The 25,725-nt window shown below is 44.1% G+C and overlaps 1 protein-coding gene and 1 long non-coding RNA gene across 2 annotated transcripts; both read left to right on the top strand.

Annotated features, from left to right (window-relative positions):
• Positions 1 to 4,437: 4,437 nt before the first annotated feature.
• On the top strand, positions 4,438 to 8,672 carry LOC129384901 (uncharacterized). Its single transcript, XR_011894653.1, has 3 exons — positions 4,438 to 4,842; positions 7,486 to 7,575; positions 7,941 to 8,672. It is a non-coding gene; the product is annotated as an uncharacterized lncRNA (long non-coding RNA).
• Positions 8,673 to 9,321: 649 nt separating this feature from the next.
• On the top strand, positions 9,322 to 24,226 carry LOC126531194 (uncharacterized). The gene is made up of 7 exons (XM_072288360.1): positions 9,322 to 9,343; positions 10,651 to 10,740; positions 11,567 to 11,679; positions 12,307 to 12,384; positions 19,427 to 19,482; positions 20,822 to 20,930; positions 24,073 to 24,226. Exons 1-5 carry the CDS (start codon positions 9,322 to 9,324, stop codon positions 19,430 to 19,432), a joined length of 309 nt encoding a protein of 102 aa, XP_072144461.1. The 3' UTR covers positions 19,433 to 19,482; positions 20,822 to 20,930; positions 24,073 to 24,226.
• The last annotated feature ends 1,499 nt before the right edge of the window (positions 24,227 to 25,725 follow it).

Here is a 25,725-nt window from a genome sequence, read left to right as displayed (position 1 = left end):
GAAAATAACATAAAGCATTGCGTACGGCACCATAAGTCGCCCAATCGAACGGGCTTGCTGAACGCGCCGTGCGGACGCTGAAAGATGGCCTCAAGAATGTTCGGTCCGGTGACTTGTCTGAGCTATTGGCTAAACTGCCCTTTAGCTACCGTAGATCGCCCCTGGTTGATGGAAGATCACCGTCTCAACGACTTTTGGGGTACCAGATCCGTTCTCGGTTGAACACGTGCCTTCCACCGCCCGTAACCTTTCCTATCTGTCCACAGGCAGATCAAGAAAGCAAGCTGAACCCGGGCCCCTTCGTTCGGGCTCGCAACTTCGGAGAGGGAGAAGAAAGGTGGCTGCCAGCCACAGTGAAAGAAACAAGAGGATCCCGAATGATCACCGTTGAAACGGCAGAAGGTGAGCTTCAGCGTCACATGGATCAAGTCCGTCCTCCATACAGTCATGTGCCGGCACAATTGTCGCAAGATCCACCAGCTTGTGTGCCGACGCTACCAGAAGAGGCTGAACCAGCTCTGCTTCGTGGATCGACCCGTATACGAAAATCGGTACAACAGTACTCAATTTAAGGAGAGAAGAGTGCTGCAAAGTGAAAACGACAACAAAGACTGAAAAACCGCGTTCGCCGGGACCTGCTACCGACGTCATCACACGTGCTGGAGTGGATTCGGAACGTCGGAGTAAAGGGCTGTCACTGAATAAACGGGCACAGTGTTCCCGTTCTTGTGTGAGCGTTATTATGCTCCTGGCCGTCCGCCCGGATGCCGTTCCCGCTCGGTAGCAGTCATAACAGTTGAGTTATAACACATATGATCAATTTAGGCACGGCTACTAGTATTTACACAGGTACGGACTCCTCGCTGCATGCACATCTCTTATTAAGGTATCGTCATGTTGCAGGAAGAACACTCCCAATCCGATGATGTTATCCCGCTTAATGAAATCAAAATTATTACTACGGTGTCGTTCAATTTCAACGATGATAAATATATTCGAAAAATTTTACCTCTTTCAACGTCAGGTTTGATTACACTTACGTTCATCATGATAAAGGACAATTACCGTTGTTATAAGCAGCGCTGCAAAAAGCTGCTTGCAAACTGCAAACTGCTACACTTGCAGATGTTGAAAGTACAACTGTAGCACACTGAACACCCAGACATAAAACCTATTTGCAAGTATTCGTTCCTGCTAAGTGAACGGTGTCAGGATTGGGGGCTCAATCCCGTCGCTCGTGATCCGTTGTCAGATTGGAGTCCGGCATGAATTAGAAGGTAGCTGGCCCATGCCGTCGTCCAACTTATCTACGCTGAGGACGTTGATGAAGGGAAAGACTGCTTCTCATCGAGAACGAGGAATATGGGTTTATTTACAATATTTATATCAGTCTAACATGACTGTTTGAGAAAGTACATCAGTCTAACATGACTGCTTGAGCGAAGTGTCAGTCCAACCTGACTGCTCGAGAGAAGTGTGTCGAGCATCCGCACAACAGCAGTTTTCAAACACTAGGTCCTCCGGCGATACAAGGCAGCGAACGTTCGTTTCGTCGGCGCAAACTAACCGCCTCCCGCAGGACGGCCTACGCACATAAAGGCACACACGCTCGAATGTCCGGAGCCGACGTCAGAAGGGCCCCGTAGCACTCGGAGCCGTTCCGAGTAGCGCGTTGGGGAGTTTGGGAACAATAGTTGGCCCGCCGAGCTCATTCCGTCACAAAGTCGATTTAGTCACGCTGTGGCTAGAAGGAGGCGGCGAAGCTCCCGGTATGTTGGCCGTCATAGTCGTAGGTGGGTGGCAATCTTGCACTGCAGCTGGCCATTCTTAACAGCGCCGGGACGTTGCCGCCATTGTCGGAAGTGGCTGGCAATCCTGCACGGCAGCTGGCCATTCTTAACAACGGTAATAAAACTTAACACTGTTATCATGCGTGTACCACGAGGTAATTTACTATACTTGAGAGAAATAGGAAAAAAGCATAGAACTTGATAGAGAAAAACCCTCTTTTGTATGAAAGTAACAAGTGACTGGGTATTTGAGGCTGAAGAAAAAAAAAACATACTAAGCGAGTAACAGCGCAAAGATTTGCACGTGCAGACTGAGGCAGACGAAGCGCCTCGTCTGTCACTCTGCACGTCTCGGTCTCCCTTTCAGTCCCCTTTGACCACATAAGCAAGGAAAAAAAGAGCTCAGTTGCAGCTGTGGCAAAACAAATGACCATAACAGAGGACACTTGCATCGGATCGCTAACGACGAAGCTATAATAGGCCCTATCCATCACTTATCGCGAAATTCTTATTGACCGTCACGTCACTCCCTAGCAAACGTGAGCACCGACAGGCTTCGTTAGCCGCCATTCATTCATTCATTCATTCATTCATTAATTCATTCATTCATTATTTCATTCATTCATTCATTCATTCATTCATTCATTCATTCATTCATTCATTCATTCATTCATTCGTAAATGTCGGCTATAATGACTGTAATATGTTCATGCGCAGCCGGTGCCTTGTCAAGATAGTGACAAGGCATGATTTTAGAGCTATATGGCTACTCTGATGCTTTCAGGAATTACTATATAAGGCATGCCCCTCGCAGGTCACCCCCCATGCTTGTAAGAAGTTAAAGAAGTTTCTGGACTGAACGAACTGGTTTCTCATCCTAACGAAGAAGCTGCAGCCATGAAAGATGAACAACGAGCACCATGGTACTACGTGTTAAGACATTCGGTTTCTCCAGAATTCCAGGGCTTTCGGCTACTCTAGAACGTTCGCACTTCTGGTGCGATTACAGACGTTTTATTGCTCTAGGGTGGCACTAAAGGTAGGAGGAGAGACTGCTAAGAACATTTGTGTTAGTAGTGTGCTCCAAACATTGATGGAACGTCGGGATAGTGGCGAAGTAGTGAGACAAATGAAGGAACTCCGCCGCGTTTCTTTACGCAATGAGTATTGAATGCATTTGTTGGTTCTCCACATTTAGGTCCTGGTCAGACACAACCACCACTTTCAGTCGTGTATATTGCTTCTGCATATGCCTTACGCAAGGAAATACTTCCAGGATTAGATCCAAAAGGGCAATGAAATTGGAAACCATTTTCAGCATTAATGTCACATATATGTGTTTCAAATTTGTAGGTCTCGCTTCGCTGCCATAGAAAGCTGTCCGTCTCTATTTTGTATTTTTATGTTTGCATAACTTAACATGTGTAACTTCAAGAAGGCTTCACTGAATGTCTACTCAGTGATTAATGTTAACAATCATGTGCCTTAAGTTGTCGTTGACCGAATCCTCGAATGAAGACTGGCACTTTCAGATGGGCCATTTACACATGACAAATATTCAAGTCTAAAAGTACAAAAAACAAGAGATGGAACGAAGAGAAAATGTGAATCAAGGCCAGAGACACTTCAGCATCGCCTTTGCCCGCAGTTGTCCCGCTGTAAATTGTTGTAGGTAGTTTTACGTGAAGTTTATAAGAACTACGATAGGAGTTGCCTTTACTGGGAGTTTGGATGCATCCTCTAAACATGCGGTGGCGACATGTAAACGACCTGATAGGCCTGATCGCCTCTTTGCAGTTTCTATATTCGACTTACACATCACTGGGTAAGTTGCAGCAATGTGACTCTCGAACCTGTGTATAACTAATTGTTTTGGAATAAGTGAGCACCGAGTAGAAGCAAAAATGTTAACAAAACCTTAGGTTTGCGACTACCGTTCACGTTCAGTCGACTACGGGTATTCTCTGTTCAATAATAAAGCATGTACTGGAGTACTTGCGAGAGCGGTCGTTGAGGTACGTACTGCGAGGACAACCTCTCCGCGCGGCTTTCAATACACGCAAGGAGCACAAGCAAGCACAAACCACGTAAGCGTTGACAGCCACCATTGTGATTGACCCAACAGAGCCTCCGCGCTGCTTTGAATACACGCAAGGAGGACAGGCAAGCACAAAGCACCTATCCATCGCCAGCCACCATGGGGATTGACCCAACAGAGCAGCCCTGTTCGTATATGTTTTCATTGCGATAGCAATATGTAAATTGCAGCCAAATTGTTACCATCGCCGTCATTTTCCGAACATATCTATGTAAACTTATGCTTTATGTCTATCCATGCAAAAGAGATGGTTTACTATTCCAAAGCCGAAGTTGCTGAAACCAGGTCTTATATCCTTTACTAATTATTTTTCAGTATCTTTGAGAACTGCAGCACGCAATCAAAAGTCCTATATGATATTATGAACAGCGCATGCCTTTTATCTTAATTTTCTCATATTAATAAAAACTGCAAAACAATAATAGTGCTTACAATCTGAAAAGGATGTAATTTCACTGGCGCCGCTATTTACGGGCAGCGCAGTGGCGTTTGTGCGATGCCATCGCAGACGCTACGCGACGTGCTAAAGCTGTTTAGGGGGCCAGAAATTGTGGTGCACCCACGTATGTCGCATACGCGCATAGCCCCTGCGGCGTATAGTTGGAACACCATCGCAAGAGCTTCAGCGCAAAGCTAGTCTTTGCTATCGCCGTCAGTGCTTCACCCTTTCGCCGAAGCTGCCAGATTTTTTTTTACACTCAGCGCCCTCGGAGATAAAAAAAAAACATGAGTCATCCAAATAAAAGTAACTGTGCCCTAACGACCGGCTTCCTTTGCACAGGAGCCCCAGCAACCACCGTCGTGGTCCCTCGAATCCTGGAAGAACGGAGTGACAGCGGAGAACTGGTTGTGGCCATCCGTGCTGGTTGGACTTTGGCTCTGAGGAAAGTGTCCGTGCTGCGGGAACATCTAGAAGTCACGACGCTCGAGGAACATGAGAAAAGAGTTCATTACGTAAGAAGTTCCTCTCAGTTGTGCAGTATGCAACGCGAGCCGTCTGAGTATACTGGAAAGGCATCTAAATACAATTATATGTTTAGAAAGATCGAAGGTCGCAGATGGTAGCTGAAGAGGAAAAGAAGCAGTTTATAGAGTACTGACAGACGGTCAGATTCTTTGACCTGTGGTGGTTGATGAGTAGCCACGAAAGGCGATGGATTGTTTTGGTGCCGGAGCCACCAGCGAAATATGGAGCCGCCAAAAACTAGTTCTTTCGAAATTGAAAGTTGTCAACAGTGAAGACACATTTGTGCTGACGTCTTGACTATCACTGTAATAGAGATCATTGTGATTACGACGATGACGAACATAAATATGACGTTGCATCTAACACTGCTTTATATCTTAAAGGGTCCCTGTAGCTGTTTCTGTCGCATGCATAGACACAGAAGGTGTCGCTCAAGGAATGCTTTATCACAAGAATTGCGTGTCAGCGCGCTATAATAACGCACGTTCGTTGGTAAAACATTACCCTCCCCTTAAGCCACGGCGTTCTCCCTCAACCTTTACACCATGTGGCCATCACTGTGTCCTGCCTCCTTCAAGTGATGACGCAAGTGTTGTGTACTTCTGGTTTGTTGTAACCGCGTGTATTGCCGCTTCCCTTTTCTATGCAGTTTTATCGTTAAGACTGGTCTAGTTGGAGCGAAACTTGAGAGGCCGAACTCTGCCCGGTCGAGGGAGATGCGGCGGCACTAGGCACAATGTCCGCTGGCATTTCTTTCTTTAAATTAAATTTTGGGGTTTCACGTGCCAAAGCCACTTTCTGATGATTATTATTTTTTTATATAATGCTTATCGAATCGAAAAGAGCCACCGCGTGCGTCCACTGCGCATGGCTGTACAACCTAGAAAGCAGCTGCTTCCGTTATTGTATCGGCTTGATAATCGCATGATAACATAAAAATATGTAATAGTATGTACGTTTATGGCTGTCTATATATTAGGCTCGTAGGGATTTCTTTGTCGCCATAAGCGGAAAAAGAAAGCGCCGCCGCCAACTTGTGAATGGGGTGAAATGGGCTACTTATAACGGTTTCGCTACTCTAGGATCTAAAGAAAACAAATGCATCGACGTCGGCAATCTAACCCACACTTTCTGCGGTAGAGGCGCAGACGGTAGCACTACAACAAAGTCTAACTTAAGATGGCAGGTTCTTGAGGAGACGTTTTGACAAGTTGTACAGCACGTTGAGTCGCCATCGAAATGCGTTTTTCTTTGGTATGGGCGTCGGCTTGTTAGCGTATTTTTTCTGCTACCGTTCTAAGCAAATCCTTTACAAAACCTGGCTCTCTGACAAATGCGACACGCGCGATTACAGCTAAAAGTGCCTTTTTTTAAAATAACTGCCGGTGATTGCTGTGTTGACCAAGGAGGTTCGTGTTGACATCGACACAGATCACTCCCGTCTTCTACAACCTGCAGTGGCTGCAGTTTACTCCCCGCACCCTCCTGGCGGTGCAAGGCGAGCGCAAGGCAGCGCTGCGGGCTACCATTGTGTTCCTGCCGCCAAAGAAGGCGCCGCTACTCCTATTTTCATGTGAGAAACCCCTGCGTGTCCCATCGACTGCCATTGCCGGAGCTGTAGCAGACGAGCCGCCTTCCCACGTGGATGTGGGGTCATTGGTTTGAAGAAACGTCTAGACTTCTAGACTGTGTACGTCGAGAGTATACATATTATTATGCCCGCATATTTTCGTGTGTGCATATCTATATGTATTTCCCCCTATGTTATACCCTCCGCAGATGCTTTTACGTGTAAATTGAAATGAAACGAATAACGAAAGTACACTCTAGAATGTCAGCTTAACGCAGCGGCATGTTTTAGGCATTCCCGGTGACGTAACGGATCGCTCGCCAGTGTGACGTCACTCACCCACGCTATGTAGCATGGGCGGCGCTGCGATCGGTAGCGATGTACGCTTTTAAAACCTTATAAATTGCACCTTTTACTCGGAGCGCTTAAATCTACCGCTTAATGATCAGAAGAACCTGCCCTACAGACTGAGCACGCTTGTACACAATCATCAAAACCATTTCAGGTTCCCGTTAGGAAAGTTACAAAGGTTACAAAAGTAAGTCTTTTTATAGCCAGGTGGCCTGTGAGATTGCTAGCAAATAAGAGAGTTAATGTGAAACCGGATACATCTGCGACGCTAGTAGTCAACCGATATTTCGATGTCTTTTTAAAGATTTCTGAAGCGACGCTGCGCTTACACCGAGCTTCCCGAAGCCATGTTACAGCTATAATGCAACAGCACTGATTCCTCCTTGCTAGCCCCCCCTCTTCCTAACTGGCTCAGAAAAGTAAAAAAATAAATAAATAAAAATAAACTAGCTGTGATAACCTCAGCTTCTTCACTGAAAACACTTAATTGGTGTATTCTTGAAGGTTGCCACTTTTAATTGGACTCTCCGGATTGATGTCAATGCCTAACCAATATTTAAAATGAAATTTACTTATTATTTTGAATAATCACAAAGGTATCGAGAAGTAGACCACGCATGACATATGCAGTCAACTCGCGTTGGTGTCTGTGACAGTCTTCCTCTGCTGTGATTAGTTCGTAATTAGGCCGCATCCTATTTTTCTGCAGATGAATGGATCACGTCTGGACCAGCACCTATACCATGACTCTCAAGCCCGCGCTGCTGTCCTACTTACGCGCACCGGCGGACTTCGACTCGTGTGTATTTAACCGTTCTTTTCTGCCACACTATGTGCAATCTATACATAACTATACGGGGTGATGAGTCAGAACATAAAACATATATATGGTCAAGGCTACCAATCCGTACAACAGCAAACAAACAAACAAAAAAGCTGTTCAACAGAAACAGTAAGTACACATACACACAGGCAGGAAAAGTACTGCGCGCGCTGTGTGTGCTTGTGTGCAAGAAACTCGGAGAGAAAATAACATGCTTCAGAGGGTCTGTAGAATTTCACAGTAATGCAAACAATATTAATGCCACGGAGGCAGCATTTGTTGCGTAGCATGGAATGACATGCAAGATGCAAACAAGTAATTATGATCTTCGTTCTTTGAAGGTCGGCATTCTGAGCCCTACCGAACGAATACAGCCATCAGCTGCCGCTCATTATGGCACAAGGGGTGGCGTAAAACATGAAATTTTGTCTATAGCGCAGACGGACTCTGACGCTGAAAATTCATCAGACGTATTTCGAGAAGGTAAGTTTTCGTGCTAAAGGTTATAAATATATTTTTGTGTGTTTTTTATTTTTTTGTTCTATGTTGCGTCAGAATAAATGTATAGGGAGTGTATTACACTGTATGTAAAAGCAGGTTGGCCGCTTACCTAGCGTGCTTTAAAGACTCACATTAGACAGCTTGTCGAAATGGAAGTTCCAATTGTCGCTGTGTTATTGCAACTCACTGATAATTTGACTTCCAAAGCGCTCAAACTACGGTGTCGCTTATCGTTCTATCCTTGTCAAGCTCACGGTCATGCCTTCTATACCAGATAAAGCTGTGATTAAATTTTCATTCACGCGCAGCAATTTTGTGTACTTCTGCGCAGTATTGCAGCTGCTAGTTTCCGATGCCGTTTTCTCATCGATGTCTGTCCCAACGAAGTGCGTCAACATGGTGGAAACTAATGGAATGCTTCCGTTTCTTTGGACCACTTTGTCCCGGAACTAGGCATCGAGATAGTGATACTCGATAAGATGCACTTAATTGTCTACGGTTTGCTTCACTTCGAGAGAGCTCCGGTGAAACTACCGGCAACCTTCAGTATTAGCCTCTCGTTGCCACGCGGTTCTTGCTTTGATGAACGCTTCGAGATGTTGGCCTTCATCAAGCCAGTTATTTCATAGTTTATTTCCAAATTATATTCCCTGGTTCCCCATTGCGGAAAAGGGGCTTTCTCAAACCTTGAGGGCAATTTTTAAATAAATAGGATGTTATCCTTCCTGTTGCTTCGCGTTTTCGCGCAACTTTTCATTCGTAAAAAGTAGCGTGCGCCATCTTAAGGTTATATTCTCTGGTTCCCGACTGCTTAAAGAGAGTTTTGTCAAATATTGAGGGCGACGTTTATACGAATATGATGTTACCATTTCTGTTGCTTTCAGTTTTGCTGTATATTTTCTTTCGTAAAAAGAAGTAGCGTGCGCCATTTAAAAGGGGAAACATCTACGAAATATCATACAATCAAATAATATACGCGCTTAAGATTTAGGCGAGAGAGAGCAAGTGAGGGCCTAGAATTTTTGCTTGGGAATAGCCGGCGAAAATAGAGTATTACAGCACTGGCATACGCAACCTTTATTTACGAAGTGTTTTCTTTTTTTCGTTTTATGAAGGCTCGAGCGCCTTTTGTGTACTCCGAGTTTCTCGCGCTGATGTATCACACGCATATGTCGGTCGGTAACATGAGGGAAAAGTGGCTTTCGAAGCGAATCACACACTATGTATAAAGTGCAGATGAAGGGTACTTTTTTATGATAATGACGTACCTCTCCCGATGGAGTATATACCCGTGCACATCGCCTGCATCAAGTAGCAGTGCAGCGTTCGATAGGTGTCCCAAATTGAATGCTTCTGCCGCAGCATCACAGCATCGATGTCACGTCCATGTCATCTCGTTCGCGATATCACGTGAAAACCGTCAATACTTGAGCGAGAGGAACACTGCCAGCGTTGCAGACACACACACACACACACACACACACACACACACACACACACACACACACACACACACACACACACACACACACACACACACACACACACACACACACACACACACACACACACACACACACACACACACACACACACACACACGCACGCACGCACGCACGCACACACACACACACGCACGCACGCACGCACGCACGCACGCACGCACGCACGCACGCGCACGCACGCACGCACGCACGCACGCACACACACACACACACACACACACACACACACACACACACACACACACACACGCACGCACGCACGCACGCACGCACGCACGCACGCACGCACGCACGCACACACACACACACACACACACACACACACACACACACACACACACACGCACACACGCACACACGCACACACACACACACACGCACGCACGCACGCACGCACACACACACACACACACACACACACACACGCACGCGCACACACACACGCACGCGCACACACACACACACACACACACACACACGCACGCACGCACGCACGCACGCACACACACACACACACACACACACACATACATACACACACACACACACACACACACACACACACACACACACACACACACACACACACACACACACACACACACACACACGCACGCACGCACACACGCACACACGCACGCACGCACGCACGCACGCACGCACACACACACACACACACACACGCACGCGCACACACACACGCACGCGCACACACACACACACACACACACACACACACACGCACGCACGCACGCACGCACGCACGCACACACACACACACACACACACACACACACACACACATACATACATACATACATACATACATACATACATACATACATACATACATACATACATATATATATATATATATATATATATATATATATATATATGGCCACCGGTACGCAAATTGTGAGGGGAGATTTTCTATCGGGGAAGAGATGTTTATCTGGGAACTCACTAACATGTCTGATGGACCCACCTCAGCAGCAGCGTTATGCTTGCCAACGAAAATATTGACATTCTTTCTTCGTCGCAGATACTGGCGGCCACCCAGATTCCGCGCTGTCTGAGCCTTTTATCCCGACGGCAAGGAAAGTTCCCGAGGCAAGGTCTGGAGGGTCAACTTGTAAGTTGAGTACGGTTAGCAAAACAATCAGCTCTCGTTTCAACATCGAATTATATTGGCGTGTACAACTATAGTAAGGTGGAAAAGAAGGACGCGATCAAACGGCAGTAGAGGAGTAACTTTTGCACCGTCGTAGCAATAAAGCGAAATGTGAATTTATAGCTATCAAGGACACCCCGAATACAGAGCAGGGCACCTTCTTCTAGAAGCCACGATTAGCAGCAAGAAGTTGCGTCTAAGCACTTGTGCGGCTTGCCCATGTGGGCTAGTAGTTTATAGCCAAGCCCGATGTAAATAACTTTGCTATATTGTAATATAGTGCAAAAAGTTCACCGAGACTCTGCGCATTTCGTAAAGCAGCTCTAGCGCCAGCTAAAGAGCCTTGTCTACATTCTTTCTTTTTGTTATGCCATGTCAACTAAAGCTTTTCCGTTCCCCCGTGCATCGTTGTCTGTGGGGCTAAAGTGACACGAAGCGTGCCATTTTTGTCGAGTATGCCATCTGCGAAGAAACGAAGCGGGGCAGATGAGCGGGTACCGACCAACCGACTGTCAAGGCAAACAAGGCAAACAGGAAGGCAGAGCCTCCAACCTCATTTTTCTTTTCTATAACCTATGTATATGAAAATATCTTTTAAATACCAATATTTTCAGGGTGCCTGTTCTTTACTTGGCGACTTGAGTATGTCAGGGAAGTTGGTTTTATTAAAATAACTGCAATCGTCTTATTGCCTTGTGAAGGTGAACAATGTTACGATTTAAGCTGGAAAGAAAATATCTAAAGATCCAGCGTCATCTAATTTTGAACACCAAAACTTTATTTACAGATCCTGTGAAAGCCACTTGTGAGACCCGCATTGCCGTAGACTCAACTTATTTTGACTCATTTCGTAGGGATGAACGGAAACTTGCCCAGTACATGGCCGTACTGGTAGCCTTTGTGAGTCAGGACTTTTCCACTTCCTTACAGTTACAGATTCAGACAGAAAATTTTGCACTTCTCAAGAAACCATTTTTTATACATAGATAGTGCAGCAAGCGGCAGAGCAGAAATAGAGAGCAAATAATAGAAAAATAAAAGGCAACAATACCTGTATATTCAGGACCTAATATGCCTTTATTTTTAAAGTTATCATGTCCATTTTGGTGAACATAGCATTTAAATGTCTTCAAGTCTTAAGATGAAGGCATCCTTTGCCGCACACTGCTGTGACACACTGTTGTTATTGGGAGACACTAAATAGAAAAGAATTTAATTTATTAGCATACTACTAACGATAGCTGTCAAAATATTTTGCATTTCTCGTAGCCACTACGGCGTCCCTCATAATTGTGTTCTGGTATTGGCAGGTAAAACTCTGGAACCTAATTAACCTTGTACGTTTTCCTTGCGACTAAATCACGCAGCACGGGCGTCCATAGTGTGACACAATGTTACGCTCATAGCCATCCTATCGGGTGAAATATTGCGTTAACTAGCATCCATGCATGACGCTAGGGACAATTGGACGTGTTTTAACATTTGCTCAACGTCTTGACGTTATTAACATACATTTGTTAATTTCAGGCGAACCTCAAGTTCCTGACTTTCCAAGAAAATATATTAAGTTTTCAGCTGAGTGTAACAGGAATTGTCATTTTTTCGGTAAGTGGTCAATATCAAAACGTATTATCGACGTTACGAAAGCCTGACATTGTGCTTAACTTTAAATGCCCGTGTGAACTTCACTTATCCTAGTTAGATAAAATTCCTTTTGTCCTATTAAACATTTACAGGCACTGAAGCCGGAAAACGGCTTCCAAATGAAATGATGCAAGTATATTACTGTCCTACTAACCTCTGCGCTAATGGACGTCCAGAGCCGCTCCATTTCTAGATTATTTCCACAAAGTTATGGTTATTCCTACATACGAATCTGTGGAAGGTCCTCGTTATATACAAAGGCATTAGAGCTTTAAATTAACGAGAGAAAGACCTACGCTTATTCTCGGAGTGCTATCGAAGAGACTAGGAAAACATTGTTTACTTCAGAATGCATCAATTTTTCCTAAAACACTCAGTTTTGTCGCACTGGCACTTTTTATGATAAAAAAGTGTCACTAAACGGAGCGCGATAAACAAAACAAAATAATGGTCAATCTCTTTGTTCTCGGCATTTATGCAGATTTGTGGAACGTTCTCCATTTATTAGGCCATTAATTTTCCTGAATCAGCTTCATCATACAATAGAGAAATTAGTGTGGCCCTAAGTCACAAAGACGTGGAACTTCCGCAATTTCGCGTGCCTCACGGCGTCTTCCTAAGCCTTCAGCTGTCGATTTTCGTTAAGAGGAAGCTATAGCTCGGGCCCAACTCCGAAGCGGCCTATTCAAATACATGTAAAAACGCAAAAAGGTTTTTCTGAGATAACCCCTGGACCGATTTTAATGAAATTTGTTGCATTTGAGAGGGAAAGTGAAATTCTAGTGACTGTTGGTCGTGGAATTTCTATTTATGTCCTGAATTTTGTTAAAAAGATCTTCGAAAATTCGAAAGTTTGAAAAAAATAGAAGCATGAAGTTTACAAATTCATAACTCTGCATCAAGAGCAGATATCGCGGTTCTGTAAACGGCATCCATTCGACCATTGAAAGCGGACAAATTTCATATGTCATTTTATATCTTACGTGAATTTGTTACGTTCTTTACAAAGGTTCTGCAAATGCTGTATTTCCATATTACTAAATTTTTTTAGATTCATGTATAGCATATCAATTTTGTCCGCTTTAGATGTACTATTAGATGCAGTTCAAAGAATTGTATTATCGTTTTTCGTTTTAGAGTTACAGAGTTGTAAATTTGATAGTTTTTTTTTTTGAAAATTTGCGATATTTGTCAAATTTTAATAAAAAATGAAGGACCTAAATCAAGAATTCGAAACCAACAGTCACTAGATTTTAAGTTTTTCTTTTAAAAGCAACAAACCTCGTCAAATTTGGTGCAGTGGTTGCCGAGAAAAACGAATTCTCATTTTACATGTATTTAGATAGGAGCACCCGAGCTAAAGCTTCCTCTTAAGGGCTCCGTGTCGCAGAAAATTCAGTGTCGATTTCGGTGCTGGCGTCTGCGGCCGACAAAATAATCCCTTACCACGTATCCCTTACCACGCAGGCCCTCTCAAAGTAAAGTTCGTCCGAAAATTAGTAAAATACGAATTACACACAACCTACAAACATGATAGCTAGTGTCGGATTGTAAGTAGAAAACACGAGAAAACATAATTCTGTCACGCGGAAACTCAAAACACAAGCCGCTTTTCCAGCTGCCGTCTGAGGTATGTCTTAGTAGGAGCGCCGCGGCCCTCTCGGTGCGTTGCAGCGCTATAAAAAAAAAAAGAACCAGAAAGCTCTCCTTCCTGCATAGCCTTCACTGCCAGCGTTTCGAGGAAAACATTACGGTTACATAAGCTGCAGTTGCCGGGAAGCGCGCGAACCAGTCAGCGATCTTTGAATGCTATCGCATTCCACGATAAAATAAAGGGAAGCGAAAACAATGAAGTCTACGTCTCACCGATGCGGTCTTGTTTAAGGCGCTTGAGATGGTGGCCCCTGGATGGGCTGTCACGTTTCGGGCCGTGATTGAAAACTACCCCATTTCATCGCCTTAGAATTAGGCGTCACCATACGTAGCCTGTATTATCAGTAGATTACTTACGGGTAAACGATCACTTGTGCGGGAGCACACGTGCGAGAGATTAACGCGAGTAGGCCTGCACGTCTCCTCACCTTTCTTCCCTCGACAAACAGCAAACATTGTATTTGCCCTTGTGACATCGCTGCGTCAACGTCTCACAGTCTGAAATGCGTATTTGGATTTAGGCATAACCTGAGCATGGCGTAAAGTGCATCAAACATAGTTCGAAAATGATTTTGCGACTTGTGCTGTGCATTTGCATAAACGACACTACATAACATTACACTTTGCATAGAGTAAAAATAAAGACATTTGTGCGCATCCCGTTTACTTGTGTAGCATATAGATAGCCGCTTCAAGAAACCTCCATTTACAGAGCCCAGGAAGTTTGTTGGATGTCTGCATATATTTTTTTCCTTTTTTTGATTGCATGCAGAGAGAGCAATGCTAATAAAACCAAAATAAAGAAAAGTGCGGTGAGATCTGCACGAGCAGAGTTAATAACAAAATGACTTCGCATTCTAATTATGTAGCTTATTTTTAAAAATAATTGGCATTCAGCCAGTCACGGCTTTGGGTCCATGCCTATTTTCATCAATCTTTAGCATGCGCTCTACTGTATTCAGATCGTAAAAGTGGTAAATGGTGCAGCCGCAGTCTCGTCTTGTGGATGTTGAACTCCAAGTTTCCTTTCTGCATTGTTTGAACAAGTATCTTTCATTTTTATCGCAGAACCCCGCGAGAGAAACATTTATCGAGAAATTGGCCGACGAACCACCTGTAATGCTTAGTGAAACGCTGTCCAAACTCAACTCATATGTAAAAAGCGAGAGCATGTTTCAGGAGGACGACATCGTTGTGTTATTTACTGGGTAAGATATTGACTGCAAATATCTGGTAGCGAAAATGCTGAAAGAGCGAAAAGTAAGGCACCCTAGAGTGGCATGGTTGAGAACCGGTAAAAAAATTTGGTGTTATAACAATAATAATAATAATAATAATAATAATAACAATAATAATAATAATAATAATAATAATAATAATAATAATAATAATAATAATCAGCCTGGCTACGCCCATTGCAAGGCAAAGGCCTCGCCCATACTTCTCCAACTGTCCAGGTCATGTACTAATTTTGCCCATGTTGTCCCTGCAAACTTAATCTCATCCACCCACCTAACTTTTTGCCACTCCTTGCTACGCTTCCCTTCTCTTGGAATCCAGTCCGTAACCCTTAATGACCATCGGTTACCTTCCCTCCCCATTACATGCCCTGCCCATGCCCCATTTATTTTTCTTGATTTCAACTAAGATGTCATTACCTCGCGTTTGTTCCCTCACCCAATCTGCTCTTTTCTTATCCCTTAACGTTACACCCATCATTCTTCTTTCCATAGCTCGTTGCGTAGTCATCAATTTAAGTAGGACCGTTTTCATAAGCCTCCAGGTTTCTGCCCCGTACGTGAGCACTGGTAAGACACCGCTGTTATACACTTTTCTCTTGAGGAATAATGGCAACATGCTGTTCATGATCTGAGAATGCCTGCCAAACGCACCCCAGCCCATTCTTATTCTTCTGATTATTTCAGTCTCATGATCCGGGTCCGCGGTCACTACCTGCCCTAAATAAATGTATTCTCTTACCAGTTCCAGTGCCTCGCTACCTATCGTAAACTGCTGTTCTCTTCCGAGACTGTTAAACATTACTTTTGTTTCCTGCAGATTAATTTTTAGACCCACCCTTCAGCTTTGCCTCTCCAGGTCAGTGAGCATGCCTTGCAATTGGTCCCCTGAGTTACTAAGCAAGGCAATATCATCAGCGAATCGCAAGTTACTAAGGTATTCTCCATTAACTCTTATCCCTAATTCTTCCCAATGCAGGTCTCTGAATACCTCCTATAAACACGCTGTGAATAGCATTGGAGAGATCGTATCTCCCTGCCTGACGCCTTTCTTTATTGGGATTTTGTTGCTTTCTTTATGGAGGACTGCGGTGGCTGTGCAGCCACTATAGATATCTTTCAGTATCTTTACATATGGCTCGTCTACACCCCGATGCTGCGATGCCTCCATGATTGCTGAGGTTTCGACTGAATCAAACGCTTTCTCGTAATCAATGAAAGTGTAATGGGGTGTATTGAACAGTTCAGATTGAACTTTTTTTCAGAGCACTACTAAAATTAAAAAAAAAAAATCTCAATAGTCCACTTATTCCGCGGAAATCAGTGGGAACTGCGATTTATTGGCTTGTGAAAAAGAACTTTATGTTTGCTTGTTTGAGCTCTCGCAACCGTTTTCATTGAATGGGAGACAGTGATGCGTACCGCGATGGGGCTCTGCGTGAACGTCAAGTTGCGGTTTCGAGTCTATTTTCGGTTCCGTTTATACGGTGGTCTGAAAATTCGAGTTCCGATTAACGAGATTTTTTTTACATTGCCTTAATAGAAAACCAACCAACTGCGAGGCGTTTGTTCCGTTTAAGCGTTGATTCCGTTTAACCGATTTCCGTTTATCGAGATTCAACTGTATATCCTTGTTAATCAGGAATCCGACTCCTAGTTCTCGTCTCTCCGCTAAACCCCGGTAGCACAGGACGTGCCCGCTTTTTAGCAGTGTATATGCTTCATTTGTCCTCCTAACCTCACTGAGCCCTATCCAATTTAATGCCCGCTAATTCCTTTAATAGCAGTGCTAGACTCGCCTCACTAGATAACGTTCTGCATTAAACTTTGCCAGGTTCACATACCAATGGCGGCCTGTCCGGATCCAGAGATTCTTAGCACCTTCTGCTGCGTCACAGGTCTGATCGCCGCCGTGGTCAGTTGCTTCGCAGCTGTTGGGGAACTGAGGGCCGGGGTTTGAAAGTTGTATTCATATAGGAGGTTGTGGCCAAATACTGCACCAGGGTGGCCAATCCTGCTCTGGCGAGGGAGTGCGTTACCGGTTTTGGTCACCGGGATCAGGCCGCACTCCAGGTCTGTTAATCCACATTTATTAACACGCGGATATCTTTGTTTTTTTTTTAATCCGGTGGAAAATTGCCCGGCACCGGGATTTGAACCATGGTCCTCTTGCACGCGAGGCGGATGCTTTACCTCTACTCAATCGCTACATATCGGCGTATTAATAAAACGGTGCCAGAATTGTGCACTTTAATGCTTTTCTAAATTTGCCATGTTTGCTAAGCTTAGCAGTAAACAAGTGAACGCAGAAGACGTGAACAATTAAACAAAAAGTCAATTTTAGAGAGAAAGAGATTGAAGGAAAAGCTGAGAGGTCGGCCTGGACCACTATGCTCTGGTGTGCTACTCAGCCGGTCAATTCTACTTTATCTAAGTAGCTAATTAATTAAATTATGGGGCTTTACGTGCCAAAACCACTTTCTGATTATGAGGCACGCCGTAGTGGAGGACTCCGGAAATTTCGACCACCTGGGGTTCTTTAACGTGCACCTAAATCTAAATACACGGGTGTTTTCGCATTTCGCCCCCATCGAAATGCGGCCGCCGTGGCCGGGATTCGATCCCGCGACCTCGTGCTCAGCAGCCTAACACCATAGCCACTGAGCAACCACGGCGGGTATCTAAGTAGCTAACAAAATCCAAACAATAGAGAAGTTCACAGAATAAGCAATGTCGTTGAAGCCAATGTTTGGGCGAGGAGAATTGTCTTTGTCAGAGAGCAACTGCATACCTTTCCCGCTCTCCTCAACACGATTTCCTCCTTGAAACGTGGCCCAGCGTCATTCCTTGTTCGACAACTGCTGATCATTAGATACCTCACCTGGAGCATTAGACTGAGATGAAAAATCCACCGAGACAAATTTTTTACGCGATCAGCCTATCTGTTAATTTACCTAGTTTTGCAATTTCATAAACAACTTTCTGTCTGAATGGAGTTTTTCGTTTTGGTCCTTTCTCTATCTCTACCTTTTTTTTTTTTTTGTCACTTCGACTTCGTGTTGTCAGTAGTGTTGACGTTATGACTCCTCTTAATTTCTTTCAAAAAAGACTATTTTCACTATTTTGCACGATCTTTGGCTATTGTGGCCTGAAAAATATCTACTAACACTGCAGTTAACAGTGCTGCATTGCTTCGCCTTTCTTGTTACAGTGTTTCAAACTGATTCTGCAAGATTAATCGTATTCTACAATACTGAGCTAGTGCAGGGAGTATTCTGTAAGTTGCAACACGGTTAACGGTCCATTTCGGCTGCTGCTAAAGTGGCGATTGGCTGGGTTGGGGTATCAGTGAGAAGAAAAGCAGATGCCCCAGCCGGTTTCCTTGCCGCTGGTACTGCTCCAGCCAATCAGCATGGCCTTAGTAGGCAGTCCACTTAGTGGGCACTCACACAAAAACACCAATAACGCGCAATGCGGAAGATGTGAGCACGACTCCCGCCTTCCAGTTGCCTTTTTATCATTATTAAATATGTTTGTAGGAAAATTGGAATCATGACTGATATCGGTTACTCCTGTTTGATTAGGCAAAGAGTACATAGCAAAGATAGTGCTGCCCAAAACAAGCAAAAAAAAACACGACAAGGAATAATAACAAAATGAAATATAAATGAAACACCGACCGTGCAACCATAGTTCTTAGAAAGTTCAAATTGGCATATTTTACGTCTCAACACACAAGATTTTCACACCGAGTAGTTTCAGTTGTCTTCTCGTCCACTTTCATTTTGGCTTACCTTATCAATTTTATATTTCAATTAGAACAGCGGATGTTCTTCCTTGTGCTTTCCTTTGCTTGAGTGTCTGTTGTTTTCATTGTGTCTAACAAATACAGTCATTTGGTTCCCCTTCTTCTCTCGTTAGAAAAAACGTTTTCTTTAGAAAATCGAATCGACGAAAGTAGTACTTCCAAAGCTACTTCGCTTCGTGATTCGCCCATATGAACGAAGCAGAACTAGTTGAAATGGATGCAAATGTTAAATAAGTATATTGTCACAAACCACCATGACTTCGCGCTGTGCATCTGTAGAGGCTGTTTGACATTGTTCTTTCAGGCTTGACTTGGCCACGAGTTACGGTCCAGGAAGACCTGTTGGCAAAAGTATGGTAGGTAAGTCAACAAAATCCTGGCCCAAATATTGCGTACCTTCCTTCACCAGCTACAGAGAGCCTTAATGTAGACGCGCCAGGCAAATCGGTAAGGAGGTCCAGTCACGTACAACAGGGGGGAAAATGGGTGCTTAAATTATTTGATATGACATTAATAATGACGTACCTTAAGAGCGTGGTCTACGCGTGAAGACACGATTGTCGGCTTTTTTGAAATGATAGTCCTTATCAATGCCGGTATTGTTGTTTAGTATGTTGTAAAGCATTGACAGTCTTAACAATTTGCGCTTTTCCGAGAGCAAGCGCCAGCCAAGCGATTTGACTCTATGTGGTGACTTCCTTCGGAAACCATTGTTGCCTGTCACAAACCGAGCTGTCCGCTTCTGAACCCACTCCAGCACATCAACATACGGGATCGCGGAAGAATGCCACGCGCTGCAGGTGAACTCTAAGATCGAACGCGCATTCGTGATATATAGCGTTTCTTATATTTTTAAAGGGGCACCGTGTGAAGTTACGTCGAAGAAAGTTCAAGATCCGGCTTGCCCTTGCTGCGTGCATTCAGCGTGAGCCTTGCAGGACATATTGTTCTTCGGAAGAACGTCATGGTACTTGTACCTTGTCACATTAGACAAGGAGGTGACCTGCACAAAATAATCCTTAACAAACGGCAGCTTTTTATTCGCGATACGCTGGATTTAGGTATATTGACTCGAGCTTCACCTACCACCCCACGTCATTACAGAGTTTATTTTTTTCGGTAAGAGAGTCGAAGTAAGTGTCACTCTTAGCTTCACGGACATATGCAGCAATCGTCCGCGTATAATTCAGCGTTACTGGAAATACACTTAGCGAGGTTATTGATAAACACATAAAAAAGGCAGCGCTCCCATCACGTATCCCTGTGGAGCGCGAGACAAGACTTGAACATATGAAGACGATTCCCTCTCAAGCACCACACGCTGTCGTCTTTCATGAAGGTAAGTGTGAAGCCAGGTCTGAACTTTACCGGAGATTTCAAAGCAGGAAAGCTTTTCCTAGGGTAGTGTATGCCAGACCGAATCGAACGCTTCGTGATAGTGCGAAAAGGTAGAATCAGGTCTGGCTGCCAGAATTATTCTAGTCAGCAATGTCACGGGTAAATCCTACTGGTTACGTGTCGCAAGGAAAGCCGGATCCGAATGCATGCTGCACTAGAGAGAAGGAAATATTACTGTAAAGAAGACTAATCACACACTTGTAGGTGACGTGCCGAAGTATTTTGCACAGGCTATCTTGATTCCCACAAATCACGTCGCAGACGAAAGGAGGCAAATTGTTGGCAATTCACATTTTCGCAGGGCTGGCGTTAGTCGGAACTGCTTGCGGCGATTACAAGGCGGCGATCGTGGAAGACATGCCACGCACGTTCAGCAGCGCGCACACTATGGCCCACGAGATTGGACACCTGTGAGTTGCGTCCTGCTCGGTTTTTTTGTTAACCTTCTGTACGTTCAAAATTTGACGTTATCCAACGCTACGTCGCTCCACCATGCGTAACCTTTCAAACGCGCACACTATTTTTTCGAATGCAACTGTTCCAGTTCCGAAGCTTCTCGTCCTGTGCTTGTGCGTGTATTCCTCGACTGAGCTCAACTACTGCGGAAGCTCCCTGTACTTCGCGCGCACGTGCGCATGTGAATGGTGTCTAGGGACATAGCCAAATCATTTAGAAAAGGATGTTATTTCTTCTTCTTTTTTATTTTTAATTGAAGAGCGGCGTAATTAAGGCAGAGAAACCTAAAGTTGCCGAAGCAGGCTAAGAATGATATTCACTATAATGTAAACTTGGCGGCAACTGTCATGGCCCCGTTTTAAAGGGGTTCTTTAAGATGTCGATCCATCAATTTTACGCGCCATTTCTTGCCGCAGCTGCGTAACTGTAGTTACGATATCCGAATCCAATTTTTGTCTTGACGCGACGGCGCTTGTGCCCTTCCAAAGTGGAACAGTCGCTAAACATTTTGGAAGGGTCCGCGCGCTCTGCCCGATATCGGAGTCCGTACAAGGGTTCGAGGGATTCATGATGTACATGGATGCGCACTGCTGCAAACGCTCGTGTTTTCTACCGCATTGCAACTCCACCGATAGCTCTACTTCGGCGCGGTGCCGAAAATATGCGCAGCGTACGGCTCCAACTTCACCTAAAAACGGGGAGCCGCGTGGGCATGTTCCGGGCGATGCCTTAAACCACGTTTAGTACAGCCGCTCTTCATTTATGGTTAAAAAAAATGGACCGGGAAATCTCTGCGTCATGGTTGGGTGGGTGACATTTCAACAAACATCACGTTGCTGCCCAAGTCTTTTTGTAGCGTCGGCCCCCTTTTGCTGGTGGTGGCAGCTTGTGCTTGACTCCACGCACTCGTTGCAGGCGCAGCAACACTCCGCCAATGCGACACTGACAAGACGCCAACGGCAACGAGTGGCCGACTCTTCAGCAGGCTGTGTCTTTGAGAGGCCATTTTATCATTCTAGGCAGGTAGTGGCGGAACCGGTGACCGCTTCGCCGTAGAGCGGTCGGCTTTCGTAGTGTTCCTGTATATAGTGTTCCTGTATATGTAGTGTCCCTGCGGAAGCATATACAAGGACACTAGGCTTTCGTGCTGTCCGCGCCAACAAAGTCAGCCTGCCGACCATAATTTGGCTGGTCCACGCGTGCGATCAGTCGATGAGCAAACCCACAACGCCTTCGCTTGTATGTATATTGATGTACATTGTTTCGACTCTAGGTGAATCGAAACAGGCTTTCAAGGTTTAAATGTGCAAACATGTGCGTCTTGCAAAGTTCTGACATATTTCATATCAGTATTCGAAGCAAACAACGAGTCGTTAGCCTACATGCCAACAAAATCGCCGCTTTGGGTAAATTGGTAGTCCGACACGAAAGGTTCCACGCGCTCTAAGGCTTCTTGAATATGCGAAACGTCTCGATAATTGGTAAAAATAATAGGAAAATCATTATCGGCCGCTCTGTTAGCACAAGAGTGCACTTATGCCTTTTTACTCAGTAGTCAGTGCATGCATTACATGCTGCCCTGGAGAAGCCATTATTAATTAATCGCGATCCAGAAAACTTACAACCGTCGCACATTCAACATCCGCACAAGCGCACAAATCACCAGGCGATTACGCTCGCCCTCTTCCAAAACGTTTCCAGCATTGTCCTGTAGCGGACAGCTGAGAAAAATGCGGGGTAGCCAAACGTCAGAACATACAAGGGTTGTGCGGGGAAGACGCACGCCAGCCGAGTCGAGTCAGTCTAAGGTCCCCACAGAAAGGAACATGTGAGAGAGAGGGGCGAGCTTCCGCAAGAGGATCGTTTAGGCGAATTGATAGAATGCATTTATTTAAATGGCTCTCACTTTGAGTGACAAAATTGTCTTGCTGGCCATTGCATATACGTACTTCTTTCACCATTTCTCCTCATTTATAAGTCTACCGATTGCCCTCCCATCCATAGCGCCTAAAGGAGCCTCTTTCATGGCGTGGTGGATTCGCGCTGTATCTCTGTCCACAAAAAATCTACGGGCAAAGTAAAGCACAACTTCAATTATTGGTGGTCTCAGGAGTCTAACCCACGCCGCAGGGTCTCAGCGTAGTTGATTTCGAAGCGCTAACAACCAATTTGAATTGTTTGATCACTTTGTTCGTCTTGGCAGCTGATACAGAAATTGAATTTATAACACATTTCTCGATAGGATTGTGAGTTAGAAACTGCCTCTTCATTTTGCCACATCTTTCTGTTTGTATCTATCGCTATCGCAAACTCGTTCACCAATTTGTTTTAGCGTAGTCCCGTTGTTTTATACAGCTCTATAGGTTCGTAGTCTTAAATTGTTGCATTTAGTGCAGCCGAATCTTCCAGATAACTTCGGACCTCATGCTTCGCGGTGTCATTCTGAATTTAATTTTTATGTTTTATCACTGTTTCAATATGGCAGAAAAACTAATTGAAAGCGGGAACCTGCTTTACGGTGAAAAACTCGCACTGCCGTTTGTGTCAGAAAGCAAGCGAAATATGCGCTTCACATTCTATAAATTTATCAAGCTGTGCAATAATTAAAAATGCGCTATTATAATTCCAAGCCTGCGGGAAGAAATAGCGAATTTTGGCATTTAATTGATGCAGTACATTCAAAGGCGAAAGATAAACTCAGGACGTGTTAAACGTCTGCGCAATATTGCGGGCTTTTGGTTTGTTGCCAGTTAATCGTGTACCCAGCTGCCTTTAGGGAATGTGTCAGTCAGTTTTGGCGTAAATGTTTTTTTGAGAGGGAATGATCTATATGGACTTGCATGCATTCTTAAGACATTTCTTACGCTAAAACTGTTCGTAAGAGCCGATTCCAGGTAATCGTGATGTCGGACATATCAGCGAAGCTGATATGTCGAACATTATCAGCCAAGCTGGCCGGCGAATGGCAGTCCTCACTTTCGAATGAAAAACATTATTTTTACTTCAGCCCGTGAAGCTATCTTAGCGCAATGTTCTTTTCTTTTTGTACGTCGTCCTGAAGCGATAATTAAGGAATTTATTTTCTGTTCTCTTCAGCGTAGGCTCGGTGCACGATGGCTCTGAGAATGCCGAGAGTTCGGTCGACCCGAGGACTTGTCCGGCGGCTGATAAAAAGATGATGTCACCAAGCCTTGGCCGGAACATGTGGCACATGTTCTCCTACTGCAGCACCGTACAAGTAGCAGAGTTTGTCATGTGAGTGCTTTAGCGAAAGCTGATGAGAAGGTAAGGAATTAACTAACTGAAGCTGCAGGACCGTGCTACCGCGTTAACTCGTCTGTCCAGTCTTCAACTTTTCATCTAACTGAGCGCTCTTACGCACTAAGGCGGGAAACACAAAGAACTCGCACGTTTGGCGAGTGTCTCCACTGGAAGGGTGAGTCACGGCGTAAGAGCCTCGTTGTGTTGATCGTTCCCTCCGAATTTTCGTAGTAACGGAGTATTCTAGCACTTTGGAAAATATAGCCAATAACGGCAGTATGACACTCTGGAATCTTTGGTAAGTTAACGTTCTGCAAAGGCTGTAACAGAGCTACAAAGATGAAACATTTATCGTTCGTCACGCCCAGCAGGCTTCTTACTTCAACGAAATATAACTGCAAGAGCGTGCCTTGCTTATTTCATGAAGGAGACCGAGGAACAACTACATGCCTGTATTCATAAAATTAAATTGAATGAAAGTTTGATTATGAAATATTGGGAAAAGTCGAGCATTCATTAATTGTTTTCAAAGCACATAATTGAGCTAGACGCTTGAACCTTAGTGGTACACGTCACCCATAGAGTAGCCCTCGTTTCTCATGAAATGAGAGCCTTGTCCTTTATTGTCTGCCCACGGAAGAGGTAAAGCTTTTAAGGTGTTTCATACAACTTTTCTAAACGTGCCGAAAACGAGGGTTTAACAATTTTCATATGACCCCTAATTGACGCAGACAATTCCTACATTTCCTACAAATGCTTTTTTCGGGAGTGATATCCCTTACAAAAATGTCTATTAACAGTATTTAGAACTTCTACCAACTTTCTATTTACTTTATTGACAGACTATTTAGATTTACATTCTAGTAAAGTTTGTTTATACACTGTCAAAATATTTCTACCTTTTCTACAAAGAGTGTTTTCAGTACACCGTTAAAAGACTTCTCTGTTACTTTTGCATAAAGAATATTTTAAATACACCGTTAAGACTTCCTTCTTACTTTAGTATAAAGAATATTTTAAATACACCGTTAAAAGACTTCCTTCTTACTTTTGTATAAAAACATATTTTAAATACATCATTAGTAGACTTCCTTCTTACTTTTGCACATAGAATATTATAAGTGCCCCGTCAACATGACTTTTTTCTAGTTTTTGTCTATATAACAACTTTAGTACTCCGTCAAAAGGCTCGTTACTTTTGTGTAAATAATGTTTTAGTATACATCATCAAACTATTTTTTTTTCTGAAGGACATGTATCTTCAGTACGTCCACATCTCGTACTGTTTGCCGAAAAATATTTAGAATGGGAAGTAACTTCAGAGTTTTTTATAAATTTTTCTAACACACATTAAGGCCGATATAGGACATACTCAGTAATCAAGCTCTATATCTCAAATCGAAGTCCCAATCCAAGTCGGTAGCGAATTGTTGACGGAGTGCTACTAAAATGTTTAAAGAAATATGTTCGTAAACTTTAAGAACTAAT

The sequence above is a fragment of the Dermacentor andersoni genome, chromosome 5 (genome assembly GCF_023375885.2).
Source record: "Dermacentor andersoni chromosome 5, qqDerAnde1_hic_scaffold, whole genome shotgun sequence".
In the NCBI taxonomy this organism is placed as follows: domain Eukaryota; kingdom Metazoa; phylum Arthropoda; class Arachnida; order Ixodida; family Ixodidae; genus Dermacentor; species Dermacentor andersoni.
Note: the sequence above shows the minus strand (reverse complement) of the source record. Positions and strands in the feature narration are given on the sequence as shown.